At 49.3% G+C, this 22,226-nt stretch overlaps 7 protein-coding genes across 10 annotated transcripts in view; 3 read left to right on the forward strand and 4 right to left on the reverse strand.

Annotated features, from left to right (window-relative positions):
* Positions 1-200: 200 nt before the first annotated feature.
* Positions 201-2,944, reverse strand: LOC6548076 (mediator of RNA polymerase II transcription subunit 16). Its single transcript, XM_001975132.3, has one exon. The coding sequence runs from the start codon at positions 2,737-2,739 to the stop codon at positions 277-279; it is 2,463 nt and encodes an 820-aa protein (XP_001975168.1). The 5' UTR covers positions 2,740-2,944; the 3' UTR covers positions 201-276.
* A 92-nt stretch (positions 2,945-3,036) lies between these two features.
* LOC6548330 lies at positions 3,037-8,535 on the forward strand. 2 transcript variants are annotated; one of them, XM_001975129.3, is made up of 2 exons: positions 3,037-3,168; positions 7,443-8,535. In XM_001975129.3, the coding sequence occupies exon 2, from the start codon at positions 7,452-7,454 to the stop codon at positions 8,490-8,492; it is 1,041 nt and encodes a 346-aa protein (XP_001975165.1). In that variant the 5' UTR covers positions 3,037-3,168; positions 7,443-7,451; the 3' UTR covers positions 8,493-8,535. The 2 variants fall into 2 exon arrangements, with proteins under 2 accessions (XP_001975165.1, XP_026836787.1); XM_026980986.1 differs by lacking the exon at positions 3,037-3,168 and adding an exon at positions 5,485-5,502.
* Positions 3,266-6,260, reverse strand: LOC6548332. The gene is made up of 2 exons (XM_001975131.3): positions 5,936-6,260; positions 3,266-4,649 (listed from the first exon to the last, which is right to left on the reverse strand). Exon 2 carries the CDS (start codon positions 4,647-4,649, stop codon positions 3,396-3,398), a length of 1,254 nt encoding a protein of 417 aa, XP_001975167.1. The 5' UTR covers positions 5,936-6,260; the 3' UTR covers positions 3,266-3,395.
* LOC6548329 (F-box only protein 42) lies at positions 8,498-11,022 on the reverse strand. The gene is made up of 3 exons (XM_001975128.3): positions 10,616-11,022; positions 9,183-10,561; positions 8,498-9,115 (listed from the first exon to the last, which is right to left on the reverse strand). The coding sequence occupies exons 1-3, from the start codon at positions 10,794-10,796 to the stop codon at positions 8,675-8,677; spliced, it is 2,001 nt and encodes a 666-aa protein (XP_001975164.1). The 5' UTR covers positions 10,797-11,022; the 3' UTR covers positions 8,498-8,674.
* Positions 11,023-11,263: 241 nt separating this feature from the next.
* On the forward strand, positions 11,264-13,146 carry LOC6548328 (tRNA pseudouridine(38/39) synthase). Its single transcript, XM_001975127.3, has 5 exons — positions 11,264-11,634; positions 11,685-11,776; positions 11,832-12,314; positions 12,375-12,935; positions 12,991-13,146. Exons 1-5 carry the CDS (start codon positions 11,354-11,356, stop codon positions 13,065-13,067), a joined length of 1,494 nt encoding a protein of 497 aa, XP_001975163.1. The 5' UTR covers positions 11,264-11,353; the 3' UTR covers positions 13,068-13,146.
* LOC6548327 overlaps positions 13,103-22,226 on the reverse strand; it is a 36,290-nt gene continuing 27,166 nt past the window's right edge. For all 3 annotated transcript variants that reach the window (XM_001975126.3, XM_026980048.1, XM_026980049.1), the window contains exons 5-10: positions 20,845-21,045; positions 15,218-16,691; positions 13,945-15,152; positions 13,678-13,848; positions 13,502-13,619; positions 13,103-13,438 (exon numbers count right to left, since the gene is read on the reverse strand). In XM_001975126.3, coding sequence (XP_001975162.1) covers positions 13,408-13,438; positions 13,502-13,619; positions 13,678-13,848; positions 13,945-15,152; positions 15,218-16,691; positions 20,845-21,045 — 3,203 coding nt within the window. In that variant the 3' untranslated portion in view covers positions 13,103-13,407. The remainder of the gene's footprint in view (positions 13,439-13,501; positions 13,620-13,677; positions 13,849-13,944; positions 15,153-15,217; positions 16,692-20,844; positions 21,046-22,226) is intronic.
* LOC26526300 lies at positions 21,229-22,059 on the forward strand. The gene has a single exon (XM_015157291.2). It carries the CDS (start codon positions 21,238-21,240, stop codon positions 22,057-22,059), a length of 822 nt encoding a protein of 273 aa, XP_015012777.1. The 5' UTR covers positions 21,229-21,237.

Here is a 22,226-nt window from a genome sequence, read left to right on the forward strand (position 1 = left end):
TTATTGTTGATATCGAGCCGTTAGCGAATACACCAACCACTGTTAAAGGAGACGGATAAAAGATTTTTTTAATTCAAATAAATTTTGTTTTTAAATTGTGATTAAGATATTGATTATGCCACTTCTCTGTTGCTTGAGGTGATACGGAAAAAATAAATACATATATATTTTGAATATTACATTTGTTAAGCTCTTTAAAATTAATTTTTTCTAAAATTGAATTCACTTTTATTTGATGCTTATATTATACTTAAGAACTAAGGTCATTTAGATTTACTAGTGGACCTGCTTCCAGAAGCCCCCGCAGTGACAGTGCAGCCACTTGCTAAACCACGCCTTGAGGGCCGACGTCTTGGCCACCTTGCTGGCGTTATTGACGAAGACGAATCCGCATCGGGCGCACCTCCGGATGTTGCTGGGTCGAGCGCCAAGTTGGAGATTGCTCACGCCATCCTTTATGGAGCGGGCGAAGACCACCTCCTGCGTCTCCATGTCCTGCAAACAAGTTGGCTCCACCAGGGAGGTGAACTGCAGCTGTCCCGACTTTACGGCCGCGAATCCTTGGGCACTCAGCAACGTGGTGGGGTTGAACTTTGTGGGCTGGGGAATCAGGAGCTGCTTAGACAGCAGACTGCACTCGTCCAGCAGCATTTCGTCCGGCTCCGCAGGATTCTGGGCCAGGCGAGTCAGTAAACGAAACAGAATCACTAGCACATCGATGTTGTCCATCGTCTTGGTGTAGACGGGAAGGCACTGGGTGTTCAGCAGACCCCAAATGCGGATCATAACCAGAAGCTCGCGCAGACTGCTGATGGCCACGATGTCACGGCTGATGTCGTAGCTAGGCCGCTTTCCGGAGAGCTTGCTCTTCATAACTTCCTCGGGCAGACGGTGCAGCATGTTAAGCGCCAGGTCGGTAACCCACTGAATCAGTTGCTGTAGACTTTGCAGCATCACCGGCTCCACGGTGAAGTCCTTGGCGTCCAGGTTCAGCATAACGGTGTCCACATCCGGAATAGATTCGGCCAGCTTAATGGCTAAGTTATCGGCAGGTCCTTTATCCTGGAAACCCAGGTCAGAGGGCCGCAGGAGGCTCTTGAATGTGGTGGATATTGCGTGTAGGATAATGAGATTGTCAAACTCCTGCTGCTGCACTCGGCATATGTTGGATTTGAGGGCCAGAAAATTGGCATAGTAAAAGTGCCGAACAAAGGAAGGTTGCCGCGTAAAGTTGTCGGTTAGCTTTTCCACCAGAGCCTCCAGGTTTCCCAGATTAAGGAGTAGCACATCGCTGGCATCGCAACCTGTAACGATGCAGTATTCCAGCAGCAGCAAACCCGATCCTCCTGGCTTCAGCAAAGGTGCCTGCATGGCGTGCAATTGCGCGTGGCTATCAAAGATTAGGAGCATCTGGCTGCTGGGAGTCAAGTCGCCGCTAACGAACTTAACTCCTCCACTGGCGTCGGATACCTTATCAAACTGGGTGAGATTAAGCTGCTTCATCGAATTGGGTTCCAGCACCTGGACGCTGTTGTCTTGAAGAATGGCGAACACTTGGAAAGATTCCGGCGCTGATACCGATAGTCGTGTTACGCTGATATCCGCCAAAGATGCATTAAGCTGTACCTTGCCAACCTGCTCCCAGCTTTCCGATTGCACGAACTCATTTGGCTTGTTGTTGGCACCTCCTCCACCCTGGAGCAGGGCGTGGACACTTTGGTGCCGGCGTGTCAACGTCCATTGCTCCAGTTGGCTTCCAGCACCATCCGGACAAGCGTAGGCTATGAAAATCACATCATCGTTGGCTACCCGTGTCCATTTTAGGTGGCTGATCCGTCTTCCGTCAAGGGGACCTAGGAATATGCTGGTCTGGGACTCGGATTTGATGGCCAAGTGCTGGTCCAGACCCAGTTCGCCCTCCAAAGAAAGCGAGACCTTAAAGCATTGCACTAACTGTTGCTGCCAGCCGCAGCTGAATGCGATACTGAGGGCTCCTGTTGGACTTGGCATCATACTGCAGTGTTCGATGAAGCTGCGCGAAATGCCAATGCTGTGGAGCGTGGGTGTCAGCTCGACGACCTCGTGGGTCGGGCCCTCAGCTGTTCCTCCTCCGGGTGCTATCTTTTGGATTACGGGCAGACTAAAGGCGGCCAGCAGGCCCGAGGAAGTGAGTAGCACGCATCCCTCGCTGGCCACTCCGCCGAATCCGCTCAGAGTGGGTCTCTGCTGCTCTACTCGCTCAAACTTCTCCGCATAGTAGGTGTGATCCTTTTTCAGCGCATTGAAGATCACGCCCTTGCCGTTGTGAAAGAACTGTGCCTCGATGATGTCCTCGCTGGGCACGGTGGCGTGGTACTGCAGCACCCACAGGTTAATGGACTGGTTCTTCGGCCGCCAGATCTCGACGCGACCGCCGACGTATCCAAGCAGCAGTTGCTCCCCGTTGGGACTCCACTGTAGCACACTGATGAGCGACTTGGAGGAGCACACCTTGTAGTATTCCCACGGCGTCACGATGTCACACACATACACGTGGCTGTTGCTAGCGCCTACGCCTAAACCCGCTCCCGGCAAGGATCCGTCGCCTGCATCTCCTCCGTGGGACGCCGGAACAATGGCGCTCTGCAGGGCGCTAAACGCAACGATATTCCGCGCGGAGACTGAGCACAGGACGTTCTTGTGCGGAAATACACTGTCCTTGCTGAACTCCTTGCCCTCCACTTTGTACAAAATCGTCATTTTTGCAGCGTAAACAAAAACCAAAGCGGACTATTATTGTTTTGCAGCCGGCGTCTGCCAACACTATTCTGTTTAGACCTTCACAGCACTGTCCGCGGGTGTTTCCACTGTATTTTTGATACAATTTTTACAGTAAAATGTTTTTATGTTCAGGCTTAAGATAGTTCGCATAAATAGCTTACTTCTGAACACCAATGTTGCTCACATTACGACTAAAACATTTTATGTTATAAAATAGCCAGTTCTCACTGATGATAATTTTAAGGTCGCCCTAATTAAACTTAAAAGTATTGTCACTACCTGGTCACACTGTCTCGTGCACAATTTTGCTTTGTTTACATCTGATGATTATAATATAATTTATTATTTTTCCGATGTTTGCGGTCGTTTCGTCGACGCAGGTGTCTTGATCTGTGGCCGCAACAACAGGTGAGCAAAGTTCCCGTATTCGAAGCCAGAACGCCAGGCGTTCTTCGATCGAGTTCGACATTCGCCAAACAAAATCGGCTGCAAACCGGCTTTTCCATTTGTGTTTGAAGCGATCTTACTCACAGTTTATTGAACTCTGAGGCAGCGTACATTAACTTAGGGCAATAAATACATACTTGTCTTACGGACTAACTAATTGGGGGTATCGCGTATCGCGGCTGGAGCGCCTATACCAGGTTGGCGTAGCGCAATCCCTTGACGAGACTTCCGCTGAAGCTGTCCTCGTCGATGAACCGGATTCCGTCCGCCTGGCAGGATTGCAGGCTGCACGGGTACTCCGCCCCGTAAGCACTGCTGTCCCAGCGGATTTGCAGCTCATATGTCAGCTCCGGATTCAGCACACAGGCCTCTTCGCGCCGCCACCCGAGATGCAGGTCGCAGGTGTACTTCGTGCTCTGGCCCTGGACAACGTGACTCCACACGGGCGCTGTGGCCGGACCACCGCTTTCAGCGAGCACCTCGCATAGATCCAGGCGCAGCGATTCGCGGTACTCCAGCTGCTGGACGTGACCCAATCGGTTGGGGGTCAGCCTGCTGTTCAGAACCAAGCCCATCAAGGAGATAAACCTAGAGCACTTGAGACGCAGGCGAAACACCGGAGATTCAGCATCTACTGTGAAGGGCCGACAGGCCTTGTAATAGCAGCGCTCCACCGAAACCACCGGAGTTAGGGCAGGTGATTCCAAATCATTACCACCCGCAGCCACAGGCCAATCGCTTGTTTTGCCACCCAAATCGTGCACTACTAAGTCGGCATCACTGGGACCCAGACCCAGCTGCTCGCACTCCTGGCGCGTCCACTCGTAAACATACCAGATGAGCAGCTTGTGCGGCTCCTTACACGCCGCTATGATGGCCTTCACACACTCCTTGGATACGTGCACATAGTGCTCCTTAAGGTGGCTCATATACTGTCCATTATTAACACAGCATCGCATGAAAAAGGTCATGCACACCTCCAGCAGCCCGTCGAGGCCCATGCAAACACTTAACTCCAGAGCGGGCAGAATATTGGCGAAGCGCAGCTTGCGGGTGATGGCCATCAGCGTGTCGGCGATCAGCTCCTCCAGCAGATACTTCTCAGCCGCGTAGTACAACTCTATGCAGGCCACCAGCTCCAGATCAGTGTAGTCAACGACGCCCGTGTAGATGTACTCCACCAGCACCTTAAATACGGCCGAGCTTATGTCGTGGATTTCGATTTCCGGCTCGGGCTCGTTGTTTTGCATGGGACCGAAGAACATTGCCTCGAAAACAGGGCTAGCGGAGCATAGGATGAGCTTGTGGCACTTCACCTGCTCCTCGCACACGTGGAACACACAATCTGTGTACTTGGCTCCACGGAGCAGCTGCCCGTAGCGCCTGCCCAGAACGCTGCCCACGCTAGCCTGCTCTTTGCGATCCACCGCCGAGATGCTCATCTGCGAAAGAGGCAGAGAAAGGTGGTAAATATTAATGAGCCATTCGAGAACCCGTTTACAATTTGCTCGTGTCATGGGCGTCCATCAATCATTCGAAATACAATAGGAACTATTTGGGTGCGGGCGAATAGAAAGCGATACGAGATGTGAAATTAAAAACAAAATAAAACTAAAAAATTAAAAATGAAAGAGCCATCTGAAGATGTTTGGCCCAAACAGGTATCTGCTATGTTTAATGTGTTAGCTTCGATAAACACATGAGTAATTCTTACAGTTTATTCAGTTAGTACATTTGTGCAGTAAATAAAGACTGAAAAGAGCTCTTCGTAACACTTGAACACTTGAAACCTAATTTCACACTTCCAATTTCGCTTGCCATTTTATGGGTATAAATTAAAAGGGCGTGTGCCATAAGCAAAAAGTTTAAAATGTCCGATAAGGCAAATCCCTTGAAAACATAATCTGTAGAGTCAAGGTGGCTTTAGTACGCTATTCGCATTGAATATTATCAGTTACGAGGCGTGCATTAGATTTCCTTAGTCATGGCCAAGATCGCGCTGTTCGCCGAATGCAAATATATAAATGCAAAAATGTGTATACAGACCATCGCACACATGCCAGGCTTTTGTTTATCAATAAGCCGAAATAATAATACTACGACGTGCGAGCTTGCCAGCCAGTTGGTTGGTGTGTTATTCATCTATGCCGGCTATTTGTCTTCCCAGCGAGTACTACATATAACCGGTTTAAAGTGTTTCTAAAGATTTTAGTTGAACAAGTGGGGCTTAGGCTAGCGCGACTTATATGGTTGCCTCTCGAGTTCGGTGAGGAGCACATGTCGGTCTTATCTAATGTGTGTAATTTATGAGCAGCTAGCACGGTGGTTACGACGGTTGCCCCACAATTACTGCTAACTGCCAAGCCAAATAGCCCACAATAATATCCACCTATCCATATAGATAGGCAGTACTTGGATATGGGGTTCTTCCAGACTGTGTGTGGTTCGAAAGTGAGCTGCGTGCTTACTCCCTGCTTCCGAAAAGCTCGAGCTGAGCTCATGCAAATATTCATCTTTCATTGCAAAGTCAATCAATAATCCGGGCTTCTGCTGCGCACATTGTTGACTCGCCTTGAATGCTGAAGGCGCTGTTACGCTGTTCAGTTGCGTAAAGTGAAGTTTAGCCAGGTGATGAAGGGTTCACGTGCGACCTTAGGGCTAATTTATGGCTTAGTAGAACATTGGAAAAGTTTACGATTTAAGTGGACATTTCCAAGTAGAAACACACCTTTTGGCACTGTGACAAATTCCGTTTCAAGCAAGCACACGCGAGATTCGTAACAAAAGCGATTTGTATACACGGATTTGAAAATCGAGTTCGGGAAATTTAAAAGTGAATTTCACGCGCCCTCACGGCGAGGCTAATTGAGTGATCGTAGCGTCGTCGTCGTCGTCGTCGCTGTCGTCGCCTGAACTTGACCGATATCGCGTCTCTATGCGCCAGGCCAGACTACCCAGCTGTTCCAAGAGTTCGGAGAACTTGAGCGAGAACCAGAATAGCGACAACCGTCGAGCGCAACGCGCCACCTTCAACTGATCTTACTCGGTTTGGGGGAACGTTCTCCAAGCGATTTCGATTTCAGGTCTCTCCTCAGCTGCGTCTCCCAATCTCTTAGTGCTGTGCGTTCCGAGTGCTCAGCGATCTGGGCTCTTTTTTGGCACGTATACATTTGATAGCCGATTTCATCAAGTTTCCTCTTATCCTGAAAGGCTTCCATATCGCGCTGCCGAATACTTTCAGCCAGTTTGAGGTAGGGGCTCCGCTCGCTCTCATCCATAGAGTCCCATATGCGTTTCCCCGAAATTAGTCTGTGGGACCTCAACACATCCAGGTAGTTGAGACCGAGCAAGCCCACTTGACGAATGCGCTGGGCGAGCAGGAAGTTGAAAAAGGCGTTTGTGGAGCCCAACTGTTCCAGTTCGTTGAGTTGAAGTTTGCGAACGGTGCTGCGGCTAAATCTCACACGTGATTTACTTTTGATAGGCTGAGGTATCGGCGACGTCGTGAGTGATGGTGCTGAATCTTTGGCCGAGCCATTATGCTCGTGGTCGCCAAAGAATGAGCACCAGAAATCCAACGTCTTCTCCCAGAGCCAGTCCATGCTGGGGCACACATAATTTTGAAGTGTGAGGCAAGGCGAAAGGGAGTGGGTCTCGCAGGATGCGACCAGTATCTCCATAATGGCTGCTCTCCCACCTTTGCAGAGATAACAAATTAAGCGTCTGCCGCGCCTTATGCTCCCAGCGATTGATGGCCAACCTTGAACCCATTCAATTGGCTCTTCTTCAGAGCCAAAGTTATTTCTGTAGGTCCCATACTCTACGGACCTTGTGGACAAACCATGCCGGCATAAACCCAAAGATGGCGAGATAAAAGCGATAATGCACCACAATCTAATCCGCTGACCAAGGAGATCGTAAAATTAGAACTGCCTAAGGGGGAATTAATAAACAAATAAATCTGTCTGGAAAATATAGTTCTATCAATACCTGAAATTCACGCGATTGCTCAGCTCAATAGCGAAAGAGTATAGACACTTCGTCAAGGTGACTTAACCAGCTGGTTCTTTGGCTCGGTGCCTAGGTTCGCTTTTGGCGTGTAGCTGCCAAACAGGTAATGTGGTCAGTGGACTGGAGGCTGGGCCCTCACGCACATTTCTTTGGATACATACACGTGTGGCTTCTTCTGTTGTTTGGCAAGCCCCTTCATCCGTTTCCCGTCTGTCTCTTTGCAGCTCCCTGTGATGCACCTGTCGCCCGGCCAACTGAAAGTGGTGCTCATTTTGGCCCTGCTGCAGGAGCTGCAGGTGAAGCCGCAGCGGGAGGTGTTCCAGGAGCTCTACGAGAAGGATCTGCGTTTGTGTCCTGACTGTTTTGTTGGACAAAGCGAGCTGTGCGTGGGAATCTTCCAGAAAATTGCAGAGCCCTCGGATTGGAGTAAACTTTTGAAAGCCATTTCCTTGATCGTTGATCGTCGAGCGATTTATTACCTAAGGCTGAAAGACCAGGCTCAGGTGGTGGCCAAAAGAAAGATCATTGATGCGCGGAACCATAAAGCTGAAAATGTGGAAAAGGCTTTCTACGAGCAAGAGGAGCAACCCGGTGGCTTTCATCTCTGCCGAACTCCGTCAAGGAAACCACCCCGTTTCGTTTCGTACTTGGAGCAGCGTGGACATGCATCCGCCAGTGTGTGGTTCTACATGATGCACTACGTCAGTCCACTGCTCATGCAGGAACTGCATCTGCAAGGCTTTCCAGTGCCCACCACCTACGCCTCCTGCGGACTTACACATTTTCAAGCCTACGCAGGACGCACTTTGACCAATTACTTCGAAGCCGAAGAAGGTCTGCGTATGGAGCTGGCTCTCCAGTTGATCCAGCTCTCGCTCAAGCTCACTTTTGGCTTCTCGGACTTTCGCATTTTTTTAACCGATTTCACGGGCGATAATTTCGCTTACGACGAAGACTCCAAGAGGGTTTACCTCATTGATCTGGATTCCGTGGTACTGGTGGACGCTTCATCCGCAGCAGGACAAGCCGAAAAATACGTGCCTCTGCCCGGCGAGGGATTTACATTTGATGTCTCGGCTTTCTGCTCCGGCCACCAGCTGGATGCCAATATCTACCAAGCGTGCCTTCTGCTAAGGGATTTCTTGCTTAAGAATTTGGACAACGAAAGGCTGCAGCTGCTCCTGGAGCAGTGTGTAGCATGCCAAGATGACTTCTGTGATATGCGTTTCCAACATGCTTACGATCTAATAAAAGTGCTGGATAGCAAAATTTAGGGCCAATCGTTGGAGATCCACTAGTAAATAATCGTTTATAATCATAAAACATATTCATTACAATCAATTTAATGCCTAAATGAACCTCTAACGCCGAACTGTGAGGGGTCTTGGGAGTAGGGTTACCAGCAACAGTCTGCTGTCCGAGTAACTTTGGACTAGGACGGGCGTCGGTTCAGAGCTTAGATAATATCACGTGGCACACTCAGGAAGTGTATGGAATTGGACACATGGTGTGTGATGTCCGTTAGTGTCTCCTTGTGCACGCCCCCGAAGAGGATGAGCTCGCCGTTGCCAGCAATGAGGCTCGACAGGATTAACCGATCCGGAGCACCCTTAAGCACTCCGAAGTTTTTGTATTCCACCCACTCGAGGGCGGGTTCGCTGCTGTCCAAGATGCTCGAGATGTCACAGACGAACAGGGATTGCACATTGCAGCGCAACCGCTTGGGGGAGGGTGCGCGGAGCGGTTGTGGTTCCACCTGGGCGGCCGCAGGTGCGCTGCGTCGCGAGTTGCGAATGGCGTTCATCTTCTCCTCCATGCGTCGGATCCGCTCGTTGTGATCCCGGGAGGCACTCCGCGATCGTGTGGGCACATTAAAGGCGGCCATTCGAAAGGGATCCTTTTGAAACAAAAATATCAGTAAGATGCGCGTAATACTGAAATGCTGAATGCTGAAAAACACTCACCTCGTACAGCTCATCGAAGCGTTTTGGCAGCCTAGGTTCATTATCACGACACCTTAGAGCTAAATTCCTTTGCAAGCGTTGCGCGGCATCCACATCGCCATCAGCGGGAGACGGTGGAGCATTTGGTCGCACTGGCGGGGATGGAGGAGAAGCGGCTGCAGCCGGAGCTGGCGGGGCATGGAGATCACTCAATCTTCCCGAGCGTGGTTGGTAATTATTGTTATTATTGTTTACATTGCTGTTATGCAGGAATTGCTGCGCTTGCTGCATGTGTTGATTAAGAATTGCTCTTCGGTTAGCCAAATACTGCTCTTGAGGACCCAGTGCAGCCGCTGCACCTCCCACTCCAGGACGGATGTTTCCTCCACGATTTTGGCCAGGTCCACCCAATCCTCCACCCAGTCGACGATCCGGAACTGGTATCCGGTATCCCCTTGGAGGTACATTTTGAAGAGGATTCGGCGGCGGAGGTCCGCGGCCTCCAACGACTGGGACTCGGCTTTGCTTCATCATTTGGAAGTCCTGCGGCATGTTGGGCGATGGTCCCACGACCACCAGGTAGTTGTTGACCTTGCAACCGGGATTGCACCACATGTGGACTGCTCCGAAACGCTTGTTGCGCACAGCAATAGACTTCCAGCTCCATACGTCCCTGGTCATGTCCAGCAGCCAGGCATCCGTGTACACCCGATTGGCACCGCCACATCCTCCCACGATCAGCAGATGGTTCTTTCCCAACTCCACCTGGATCTGTCCGTATCGCGGACTGGGTCGCGTGTTGCCCACAAAGAGTGGTTGCCACCAGCGCTGCTCCGGCAGATCCAGTACCCATGTATCGTTTGAGTTCACATTGAAATCGTCTTTGATCTGGTAACCGCCAAATACTACCATCCGATCGCCATGAACAGTGGCCGAGTGTCCAGCCATTGGTGGTGGTGAAGATAGGGAGCTCCGCAGTAGCCAGCGGTTCTTTCCAAGATCGTAATAGTGCAGCTCGTCAAATAAACACCATGGTTGGTAAGGCGGGTGTAGCGAGGGGTAGCGCCAGCCGCCAAAGAGTATCAGCTGGTCTCGCCACGCCACCATTGAAGCACTTCCCTTGGGCGAGGGATAGGTTCCAGTGGCCACTGGGCGCGCCCAACGCATGTGCGTCAAATCAAAGCGCCACAGATCGTTGAAGGTGGTGTCCGAGGAGGAACCGCCGCCGAACACGTACATGGAATTGCCTTGCCGCACAGCCGAATGAGCAAATCGTCCGGCGATGAAGGATAATGGTGCTCCAGCCCCGCCATTGACAGTCTGCTGCGAAAACACCTCCCAGCGCAGTCGAAAGTCGGTGAGGCCCTTCTCCAGATTTAGCTTGGAACGGCGCACAAGATCTGCAAGGGATTATTAGTTAAATGGTATGGAGATTGTAGTTCCCAGATACCCACTCTTCACAATGGCGTGCCATCGCTTGCACACCAGGCTGCAGTGCTCCAAGTCGCCGTAGGGTGGCAGGTAGGTGAATATGAACTCCAGTATCTCATCGGGAAGGACATTCAGATTTACAGCGGCCAAGGTCGCCCCGCAATTGTCGTTCTCGCCGTCGACCTTGTGTCTGCTTGCGTCCATCCTTTGTGATGTCCTTGCTGCCCCCTTTCTTCGTGGCGTTCGAGATGTCCTTCACCTTCAGATGCTGCACCACAGAAGCAGCAAAAGGCAGCGAAAGGTTTGAGGTCGCTTACGTTATATGCTGGCTTGAACTTCAGATGATTTTCGGTTTTTTAGACAACAAAAATAAATTATAACATAAACAGTAGCTGCGAACAGTGTGACCGTGCTGAAGTCAAGAAATATACAACTGGTCACAATAAAAATACCAAAACTAAAAGCACATCTTCAAGAATATACTGTTATTCTACACCATTTCAAAATGTTTATTTCTGATCGATTTTCGGAAGGCAGGATGGTTATTTTATTATTTTAGGATACTTGAAATTATGCAGTTTTGCCTGCCTAATTGTTTAAGTCGATAGTCATTTATCTACGCGCATGCATAAACCACAGTGGATATGCGCTATAAGCAAAGCTTCCACATCTGTGATGCGCGCGCTTCGTCGCGAATGGCAAAAGCCAAATAGAATTTCACGTGTTGCTTTTAAATTGTTTATTTTTTATATACCGCGAAAATGAGTGCACCAAATGACAAGAAAATTGTGATTAATAAACGATTAAAAGGCATGCCCCGTGAGGCTCTGGAAAAACTGACCCAAACCGAGCTGATCGACAAGGTTGTCCAATTGGAGGCCTACAACTTTCAGTTGCGGAATCTCCTGCAGAAAAAGTTAACCGAGCAAGATAATCTTGAGGAATACTCTGCAGTATTTGGTAACGAAGCGAAGGATGGAGTTACCCAGGTGGCTAAGTCATCCAGCAAAGTGCAGAAGCAACGTAAGTTCGATTGGAGCAGGTAAGTTTTGCAGATTAGGTCGCGATCCATGAGCTCATTCATCTTTTCAGTGCCCACAAGCGTCATGTATTGCTAAAGATAACGTACTTCGGATGGGATTATCAGGGATTTGCCTGCCAGGAGGATTCCAATGACACTATTGGTAGGTTCTTCACACAAAGCATACCGATTTTTAATGAACTCTCTCATTACCACAGAATCCAACTTGTTCCGCGCTCTATCTCGCACCTGCCTCATCGATTCCCGCGCCAACTCCAATTATCACCGTTGTGGACGCACAGACAAGGAGGTTAGCGCCTTCTGCCAGGTGATCTCCATTGATCTGCGCAGCAAACATTCACCCGAATTCCAGCTGGATCCCACAGCGCTTTCCACCGAGATCGACTACTGTGGACTTCTAAATCGAGTGCTGCCCAAGAACATCCAGTGCGTGGCTTGGATGCCACTGCGAAGTCCGGTTTATAGCGCTCGCTTTGACTGCGTTTCCCGTAGCTATCGTTACTACTTTCCCAAGGGCGACTTGGATATTGGTGCCATGAGTCAGGCCTGTGATCTCCTAGAGCGTCACGCGGACTTCCGGAATTTCTGCAAAATGGACGTTCACAACGGGGTCACTAACTATATGAGAAACTTGCAGTCTGCCAGGGTGGTAGCTTGTGATGAAAATCATACAAATTCAGGTTTGTTCCTAAATTAGAGGCTCTAAATCTGTTAAACTTCAAAACGTAGCTCTTCCACAGGCTACGACATGTACTACCTGGAAATTCAAGCAAATGCTTTCCTCTGGCACCAAATACGTTGCATAATGGCGGTGCTATTGCTTGTTGGCCAGAAAAAGGAAAGCCCCACCGTAATCAGTGAACTGCTTGATGTGGAGTCCAATCCATGCAAGCCTCAATACTCACCCGCCATTGGATTACCCCTAAATCTATTTCATTGCGACTTTCGGGACCAGACAACTAGAAGTGTAAACCAACTAGGCAGCGGTGATGCAAATGAAGAGGCCATGGATACAGTCTCCGAGGAAACAGATAACACAAATGCTCCCGAACTTTTGGAGCGTGATCTTACAACGTGGATATACAACGAGGAAAATCTACAAAAGCTTATTGAAAACACCCAGTGTGAGTGGGCGCAATTTAGTGTTAAAAGCACCATGATACGTAATGTTCTACAAGAACTGGAAGCCCTATTAGAAGAGAACTTTATGCCTAAAGAGAAGGTGCAGTCTCAAGTAATCCTCTTGCAGGATTCCGTCAAACCACGTCAATATCAGCCTCTTCTGGAACGCAAACGATGTGGTAGGTATTGAATTCCCACCTTTTTCAGCTTACTCTAATTAATCCGTTTTTACAGAGAGTTTGGAGAACCGGATAGAGCATTTTGTAAAGAAGCAACGACTGATTGTGAAGAATGAAACGGAAAAAGAGTGATTTATTTTAATATAATTTCATTGAAACAAAACGTATATTGTTTTTCAGGTAAATATATTAAGGTTGTATGTAAATAGAACTTGTACAACGTTTCGAACTTTAGCCTAGTCTAGAATGGGTAAATAATTTAAAATTGTAACACCATACAATTCTTTACATACTATTTGGGATTCTAGTTTCTAAATAGAGTCTGTGTATAAGTATAGTTCTTGCAAGGGGCTTTGTACGATTACAAAAGAGGCTTCACTTAATTAGCGAAGCTAACATTTAACTTGGTTAAACGATACAGGTTGTCCATAATCATGTATTACCATGGGAATAAGTCAAAAGCGGGTATTAACTAACAACCCATCGATTTAGCTTTCTGCAATCTGCAATGAAACGTGAAACGTTAGTTTTAAATTCATAAACGTGGTTTGCTCAGCTGTACTTACTTTCTTCTTAAGATTTTGAGCACAATGGTGCCCTCTCTTACGTTTTTAAAGAGTCCTATGGTTTCGGCGTGACTCATGCCCTGCACAGAGTTTCCATTGATCTCCACAATCTCATCGCCTGTTTGGAATGTATTTTAGTTAGGTTGTATATATCGAAATACCATTGAAACACTAACCCGCTTGCAGAGTGCCATCGTCGGCTGCCTGGCCTGAGGGAAACACAGTCTTTACAAAGATTCCCATGTTGCCCTTGGGCGAGTCTCGACCTCCCACTATGCTGAAGCCCAACGATTTCAGTCCAGGTCCCTTGAAGAAGGTTATAGTCTTCGGGGTGCAACGACCACTACCTATAATTTTGAACAAGTGTTTAGTATTTGACAAGGGAAATGACTTGATTTCGCCTAGTAAGCTATTTAGTAGATTATTGGATTACTGAATCTCACCCTCGCTCATCGACGCACGGATAACCTCCGCCATTTCCTCGTCGCGTATTGTTAGCTTGGCCACCGGTAGCGATGGCCTGTGATGCATTAGGGCAGCGGCTGGCGGTGCCAGGGAAGAGCCGGCTCCCGCTGATGTGGATGCCGAAGCTGGTGAGGATGAGGCGTTAACATAGGGATTAGGCGAGAACAATGAGACGCTCTTTGGCGAGTGCTTGATGTACAGTGATTGGTGTGTCTGTTGCTGGTTTTGCTGCTGTTGCTGCTGGTTAGTGAGATCAGTGGTTGTGGTTGCTGTAGAGGATGGGGTGTTAGCGACTCCCTCCCCGACGGTTAGACTGTTAGGCGGCGCCTGCATGAACAGACTAAGGCGCGACGAACTCAACCGCGAGTGGGCAAATCGGAGCGAGCGATAGTGCGAGTTGGCCAGATTGATAGAGTTTCTGGCGTAGTGAGTGCGCTGGCCAAATTGCTGCGGGTTTGATGTAGTTGATAGGGCGGCACCCTCCGAGCAACGCTTCCGTGCCAGTAACTGCCACTTCTCATCGTCCGCCAGGGAGGAGGCCACGCACACGCTTGCCGCCCGATTTGCATACACTGGCGTGTAGGAATCGGAGTCGTTAGCGGGGTCTTTCTCGTTATCCAGCAACCGGTGGTTAGGGGAGGAGGAGCAGCTGCTGCTGCCGCTGGCAAAGAGTGGGGTCGGTGTTAGAGCCAAGCTGCGCTGACCTGAGGAGCTGCGTGCCCGTCTCCTGAGGAGCTCATGCTCCGGACCACCGATATCCAATGAGTGCCTGGGCGTGGAGCTCCGCCGATGCTGCATCAGCGGCATCGGAGTGGGCATCGTGCTGACGCTGGCCATTGAACGCGCATCGCACTGATCCTCGCCCTGGGCTTCCTGCTCCTGCTCCGTATTGTGACCCTGAATCCTCTCCTGCTGCAGCTGCAGACTCTGCATGCTGCTCAGACTGTCTGTGCTCTGAGTGCGCTGCACATAACTCAGCCTGTGGCGCTGCGTGCTCATCCCATCGATGCGGATTTTGGTGTAGAAATCAGTTACCGTGGTCACCTCATCGTGAGCGATCACCAGGTCGATGCAGTTGTCCACAAAGCTGCTCAACAGGCGTTGGACCTCTGCGAAGGATTGAATGCCTCGCAGGTGTTTCCCATTTACGTTGACAATCTCGTCGCCCAGGCGAAGACGGCCATCCCTATAGAAGTTGGAAGAATAGTTGAAAGTTGGGAATGAATAAATTCGTAATTTTGCACTACTCACTTTTGGGCCATGCCATAGGGTTCCAGTTCCACGATGAGATACCTGTACTGCTGCTCATTGCTGTTGGTCATCACCGTTTTGGGCGACAGGACAATGCCGATGTAGTCCTCTTGGCACTTGCGCTCCAGCTTTAGCTGCCTGAATCGGCGCCGTATCGTCTCCGTCTCATAGTCGTAGTTGTAGCCACCCAGCGACACGGGAGCACTGCAGATGCTGCTGTTCCTCGTCGATGGAGCGCCCATTCCGAGACTCAGACCCATGCCCATACCAACGCCCTCCGAGGAGCTGAGGGAGATGAGCGAGTTGCGCTTCAGTGTGCCCGAGGCAATAGATTCGGTATCTCCGCCGGAGATGCTCAGATTATTGCCCAGTCGGGCTCCCGTCGCACCCCCATCGCTATCGTAGCCGGACTCGTTTGAACTTAGACAACTACTTAATCTTTGGTAAAGTGGTTCCCAGTCCTTGGAGGTGATGCTGTCGTTGCGTGACACATTGTTCAGCATCGCCTGTTCGGGGGATCGGCGCTGGGGAAGGGGCGACGATGTCGGCTCCTGCTGGAGGAGATCCCTCTGATGCTGCTGGTGCTGCTCCCGCTGCCGCTGTATGTGTTGCTTCAGGTGTCCTGGTACATTTCCGTGGTTCTCCTCGGGCAAAACGGAGAGACGTGATCGCAGGAAGGCGTAAGGAAAGGCGCCACGACGCGATGGATCGTGTTGGCCACTGGCTGCAGTTCCGCCTCCACCAGCGGCTGCACCACTCGGAGGAGATCCCAAACTGCCTGCAGCACTGCCACTACTTGTGCTGGCCGTCAGGCAACTGCTCACCTTGGCTATGTCATCGCAGCTACTGGACTTCAGGCTGGCGATCCGTGGAAGACGCTGTTCGCGCTGCTCCCTCTGAAGATTCAGGCCCTCGGTGGGATCGTCGCACTTCACGTAGGAGCTGCTGGACAGCTGGCTGGTGGAGCTGCTCCTATACAATGTGGTGGCTGCCGGGGTGGCCTGTTGAGCCGCCTCCGAAGCCTTAAGGAGATTGTGGGAGCGATGGTTCAGCATGCCGGTGGACCCGATCCTATGGAAGAAGTTCTTCAGCGCTTTCTGTGGGCGGGCGGCCGCCTGGAACTGATGCGTGGGCGTGGACTGCGCACTCTGGCTCTGTCCCGTGCCCACATCCTGGACCGATTGCTGCTGCTGCTGCTGCTGCTGGTGTCGCTGCTTGATGGTTTCGATGGGCCCCGACTTGCACTTCTTGAGGGTGCTGGTCGTGGAGCCGGAGCTGCTCTGATGGCCGCCAGTGGGTGAGGGCGAGGCCTTCGCCGAACTGGGTCCGCTGGAACCACCGGATCCACTTTTGTGGTGCGTTGGCGAGTGGAACAGACTCCTCAAATCCGAGTGCGATTTGTGGGCGGCGGCGGGCGAGTCACTCCGCTTCAGCAAATCCAGTTTGCGACTCATGCGCTTGCCCCAGGTGAAAACTGCAGGGGGAGAAGGGAAGAGCAGTGGATTTGCAATCAGAAAGCGATTTCTAACTTAATTATAACACTTCAATAAATCTCAACGCCTGGCCACCAGTCGGCGCGGTTGCCGGGACGGATGAGAAATGTCCAGGGTTCCGCATGGACTTGATCTTGGACATGGCCAATGACAATCTACCGCTCCAGCTGCATTGTGGCCAGCCGGCTGCCACGTGCCTGTGAAAAGGCATCCGATTTCGAGTGCTTGCGGTTGGAGTTCCCCCACTCAAAGACACAAAAGAAGTGGTCGGCCTTAAAGATCTTTCGACCTTAACTGACGTTGAAGGCTTTTGACAAGAAAGGATGCAGGCGGCTTGCGCAGAGTTGAGGGATCGGATAGTCATATTTTATCGGGGAAGAAAAACCTGCAAAATTAATTTACCCCTTCGTAGGGTAAAATATAGAGTGATAAGGTGTCCTTCCTTGCACTGCTCATAGTTTTCTGGGATATTCCCTCATCTTTAAATAGAACTTAAAGAGGTGTGTATATTCAATTGATTTCGAGCACTTGCATCCCATCTCCTGGTTATCGAAAGATCTTTATTCACCCCAGCTATTGAGCAATAAACACACCTCAATTACTAATAGAGCATAACCAATCATTGTATGGACTCAAACTGGCCATCGCCCAGTGGAAATCTAATAACATCGTAAAATACTTTAACGATGCGGCCTTAACAGCACTTTGAGTCTGGTTAATAAACAAATTTATGCGCTTATTCCATATTTATCGCCAGAAGATGAGGTGCCGATCCAGCCGTAGAGGGCATTTACAAACAATTAGCATAAAACATGCACATCCAATGATTCGAGGGATCAAGAAGGCGTCGCATTGCCATTGACTTCAAAGCGCATTATACGGCTCTAGCAATAAAATTTCCAAAACTATTTTCATCAAATCGAAGTGGCGGAGTGGGACCCCGAAACCGTGATCAGTGATGCGAGGCGGTGACTCAGGTGGCTGACTAACCCGCTCAAAGAAGTGCTTAAGCTTTAGGGAGCTAACGATGCAGTGGTGCAAAATATTGTTGAAAAGAACTTAGAGATTCCGAAACCATATCCTACATTGAATGAATCCTAAGTTGCTATTTACTAAAAGTTCACTAGAAGTCTTAGTTGAGTCACTGCACGCAACCGGTAATCAGTGATCACTGGGGATAGTCTGAGCCATCTCTGGCTTCTTCCAGCTTCTTTCGCTGACTCGTGCCAAAGTTGTTTAATAGCCGCAGCCCAGCCACGGGCTGTGGTCCGTTCAAATTGCCCTGGCTCAGGCCATGTGTGGGCGCAGTGGCTTGGAAGCAGCCGGGATGCGGACGCGGATGAGGATGATGATGCTGATGCTGATGGTGATGAGGAGGCGTTTGGGGGGTGGCCAGATCCAGAGCCAATGCAGGTTGACAGCCGCTCCAAACGGCGAAACTCCACCCAAGGCCTGACCGAGTTCGCCTTTGATTAAAGTTTTCACCATTGCAATCACCCAGCCGACGGAAATGAGGGGCAGGATTGGATGGTGGCGGCTGGAGGAGCTGCAGCAGAGTGTTAAACAATAATAGGAAACGGCGCGCGGGCATCAATTATATGACAACCTCAGCCGCACTCCAAGAGGCTCTCCCGGTCTCCGGGTCCCCAGCTCCATCTCCATCTGCAGTCACCGCCGGCCACATGCCACAAATTCTACACCCACTTATCTTTCAAGACGGTGTCAAATGCCCGCCAGCCCAAGAGGCCCGTTTCCCTCCATTTCCACCAGTTCACCCCTCAAAAGACGCTGGTCGGAGATGGCTTTGTTGCATTTTTGCCGGCTGACATGCAAGCGGTGTTGAGGCGAAACCATTCGAGACCCAGAGAGCTGGAGCTGAGTCTTAGAACTGAACATCTGAAGTGTTGCAGAGGAGGAACAAGCACGGTTCTTGGCGGATGAAGTGGAGTTCTCCAGAGTTGCCAGAGAAAGGTACTGGTACTTTTCCAAACTATCATTACTTTACGTAATCAGGAATCTAATATTTTCGTATACATGTTATTAGCTGAGGAAGTTTCTCATTTCATGTCGTTTCAAAACCTAAGAAGCCATAACAAACAGCGTCATTTCAACTCCAATTGATATGCATCAGGAAAATCCCACTTAAAAGTGTAAAGCGGTCAAAAAAGTTCAATAACCAAAGAGCCATGGGAAAGGCGTACGAGTATTCATTTATGCAAATGCGAACTCAAAAGTCGCGATTTTGTGCCACTTTCAGATCAACGGAATCAACATTAAAATCAACATCGGAATCGAAATCAGTTTGGGAATCGGGGAGAAGCAAGACCAAGTGCACATGGCATGCAATAATATCTCACGTACAAATGCGAATTGCTGGCGGAGAATTCTTCTCAGAAGACTTGGCCATAACGGAATGGAGTTGGAGATTCAGTTGGAGCTGGAATTGGAACTGGAGTTGCAGTTGGCGGGCAATGAGAGATCGATAATCGGTTTTGAAATCAAGTCGGGGAACATGTAATAAGCGATAATCCACAATAAATGCGCATGCGTGCAGCGCCATCGGAAACCTCTACTGGATCGAAAATTGTAGCATTTATGCCGAGAGTGAGGCCTAAAGATTATTGATTTCCCATCGTTTTTTCGATGCGAGCGATGAGAGCCATTTACCAATGTGCAAACGAAAATGTTTACTCAGCTATGTCTGCTATATGTATATAACTGAAGCTGACCTTGGGCCGGCACACTTGGCAAAATTTTAATTAATACCAATTAAGTGCGGCATTAGAGGCGGCAAAAGCTCAACCAACTTAGAATGTGACTTTGGCATGCAATGCAGCAATGGCGATGGCTTTGGAGTGACTTTGGCTTTGGTCCCAAGATGAATGAGCCTCGTGGAGCAAAACAGCTGCGGATTCCCGCGGCACCTGATAGAACCGGCCATATCTTTCCAGCCGACTTGCAGCTGTTTGGCCGCTTTTGTCGGCCGGCATCTCAGAATGCAATCATCAAACGTTTTGCGGTTGCCGCAGAGGGGCTGAAAAGCATTATTTGAATTGCCGTTTGCCAGAACTCGCGGCTAATAATGATGGCCTGCGAGGAAAAGTGAAAATCGGTATTGATTCTGGTTGCTCATATTTTCCCAACCCATATTCTCCTGGCATTTTGATTTTTATTTGCCAATCCATTCATCCGCCATTTCCTGCGCTCAATTTCTCGCTTATCTAACTAGCCGCTCTAATACCCATATCTATTTCTCACAACTCCACCCATCTGCACAACCGAAAGCCTCAATCGCATGTCACATAACCGGGCAAACATAAAAATAAGTAAAGTGCTCTTTGTGCAAATCATTATAACTAAACCCAACGCAACTCAACCAGAGTAAAGTGAACTCAACTGAACTGCATTGAATGACATATAATGCCCAGCTTTGTCACACTTGGTCGGCTGTTGGCTGGGAGCTGTTCTACACTGGGAGAATTAGATGGAACCAGCATTAGTATCTGTATTATTGGCCATCTTGCTTAAAAGAAAGGTGTGTACAAACCAAGTGGCTAAGTTCAGTGGGGTTTCTGCCTGTGCAGTTTGGGCTTTTGGGGCGGGCTCCTCATCAAAAACGAGACCACAGCCTGCCCCCCGCACCAGCAACTCGTGCCGGTGCTGAAAACAATACAAATTCCAGTTGCAGACATGGGATCGCATTACAGTAGCGATGTTGGCGGCGCGCATTGATGCGAAATCGGGTCAATACGGTATTTTGGAGTAGAGTGTGTGCCATGCGGCACAATACGCAACGTATCGATGACAATTGGCAACTGATTGGCGCTGATTTGGCCCCCGCCAGCAGCACGGAAGCACTGGGAGTGCTGCTTCCTATGTTTATGTTTAGCTGTGCAAAATTAATTGCTTCAATTAAAATGTGCTCCAAATTGAGCTCTTAATACCTGGCTGACAACACACCCTCCGCCGCTCCATAATTTATGGATCCACTTTCCCCCTCTTAGTCAGAATGTGCCCCAAAATAAAAAAGATGTAAGGGAAAAGAAAAACCCTCGAGGCGCCGCCACTCGAAGGGAAAATCAATTTCCAGGCATTTGCCCGGATTCGGGTTCTATTTTTGGCCAAAGTACTTACCATTTCTCGTGGTGCTGGCCAAAGAAGTGGAGCTCCCCGAATGCGAGTTGCTGCTGCTGACATCAAGGCCGTTGCTGCTGCCGTTCATGTTGCTGCTGCTGTTGCGGCTCGCTTCAGTGGCCGGCAGCGAATTGGACTTGTGCTCATCGTCCAGGACAACAACGGGCACCGCTGTGACCAGCTTGTAGTCGGGCAGGTGACCTACGGGCACAGAAATTGGTATCAGTTGGGTGTAAGGAAATGAAAAGCAGGGCGTTGGCCCTACTGAATATCATGGGATTATCAAAAAACAAGCGATAAGCGCCAAACACCCGGAAATCCCACTGAATCCCACACGGCAAACTGAGCAAATAGGGAGTCTATGGCTCAGTTGAAATAAGATTTTCCATCGCAATGGTCGTTCACATTGCTCTCATAATACTTTTGGGCCCAAGTTCGCTACTAAGTCCAGTTCAGGCAATCAGGAGCGATATTTATGGACAACTGATTGGACTTGTCGCCACACATTTGAATGGAAGCTTATTGGATTTTAATACTTGGACTAAGGACATTAGTTCGTCATTAAGCGAACAAGAACAGCAGCGAGTGGCATGGAATGTTCCCTGGTCGGATATTTTACACAGACAAAAGTCACCACTATATCTGCAAAGCCATCTCAATACTGGGAATCCCTTCAAGCTCAGGCTTTGGATGAGCCTCTATTGGCACCTTAGGCGCTCCCACCTTCTGAACGAGCTCCATCTTTCAAACTTTGCCCGCGAACTGAGAAGCCTCAAAAGTAATCATCCAGAGCTGTGGAACAATAATCTCCAAAACATGTTGCAGAGTTTGCCAAGATCTTTGAGGCTTCTGGTGAAAACTCGGCGCTTGTGTCTGGAACACAAAAAGGAGTTGTTGTACATAACTGCTGGAAATCACTTGGCATTGGGCGCCAATAGTAACTGCAGCATTTGGGAGGCTGAGGAGGAGAACAGGGATCACTGGCTGAGACTCGTGAATGTCTGCGATGATAGCAGCCCTTTCTTCATCAGCATGCTATCACAGGGTGCAACTCAAGTCCTGTTCAGTGCGCCCAACGATGTGGCAAACGCCTTTTGCGTGCTAAGGGGTGTGGCTTATTTTGAGAAGGTCTTAAATACGGAAGGTAATTGCCATTGGCAGCTAAATGACTGCAGTTTCCTGCCCAAGATATTATCCGCCAACAATAAAAACTAAGGCATATAAATTATATCTAATTATTAATTGATTAATAATTATATAAACATTACATTACATATGAACAAAACATTAATTATATAAACTAATGCATAGAATTCTACTTAGGATTTCGATATCCTCGGTTACCATTAGCCTTATTATGATTCTACTTTACTTCGTAGTAA

The sequence above is a fragment of the Drosophila erecta genome, unplaced genomic scaffold, assembly GCF_003286155.1.
Source record: "Drosophila erecta strain 14021-0224.00,06,07 unplaced genomic scaffold, DereRS2 tig00000092-arrow-pilon, whole genome shotgun sequence".
NCBI lineage: Eukaryota > Metazoa > Arthropoda > Insecta > Diptera > Drosophilidae > Drosophila > Drosophila erecta.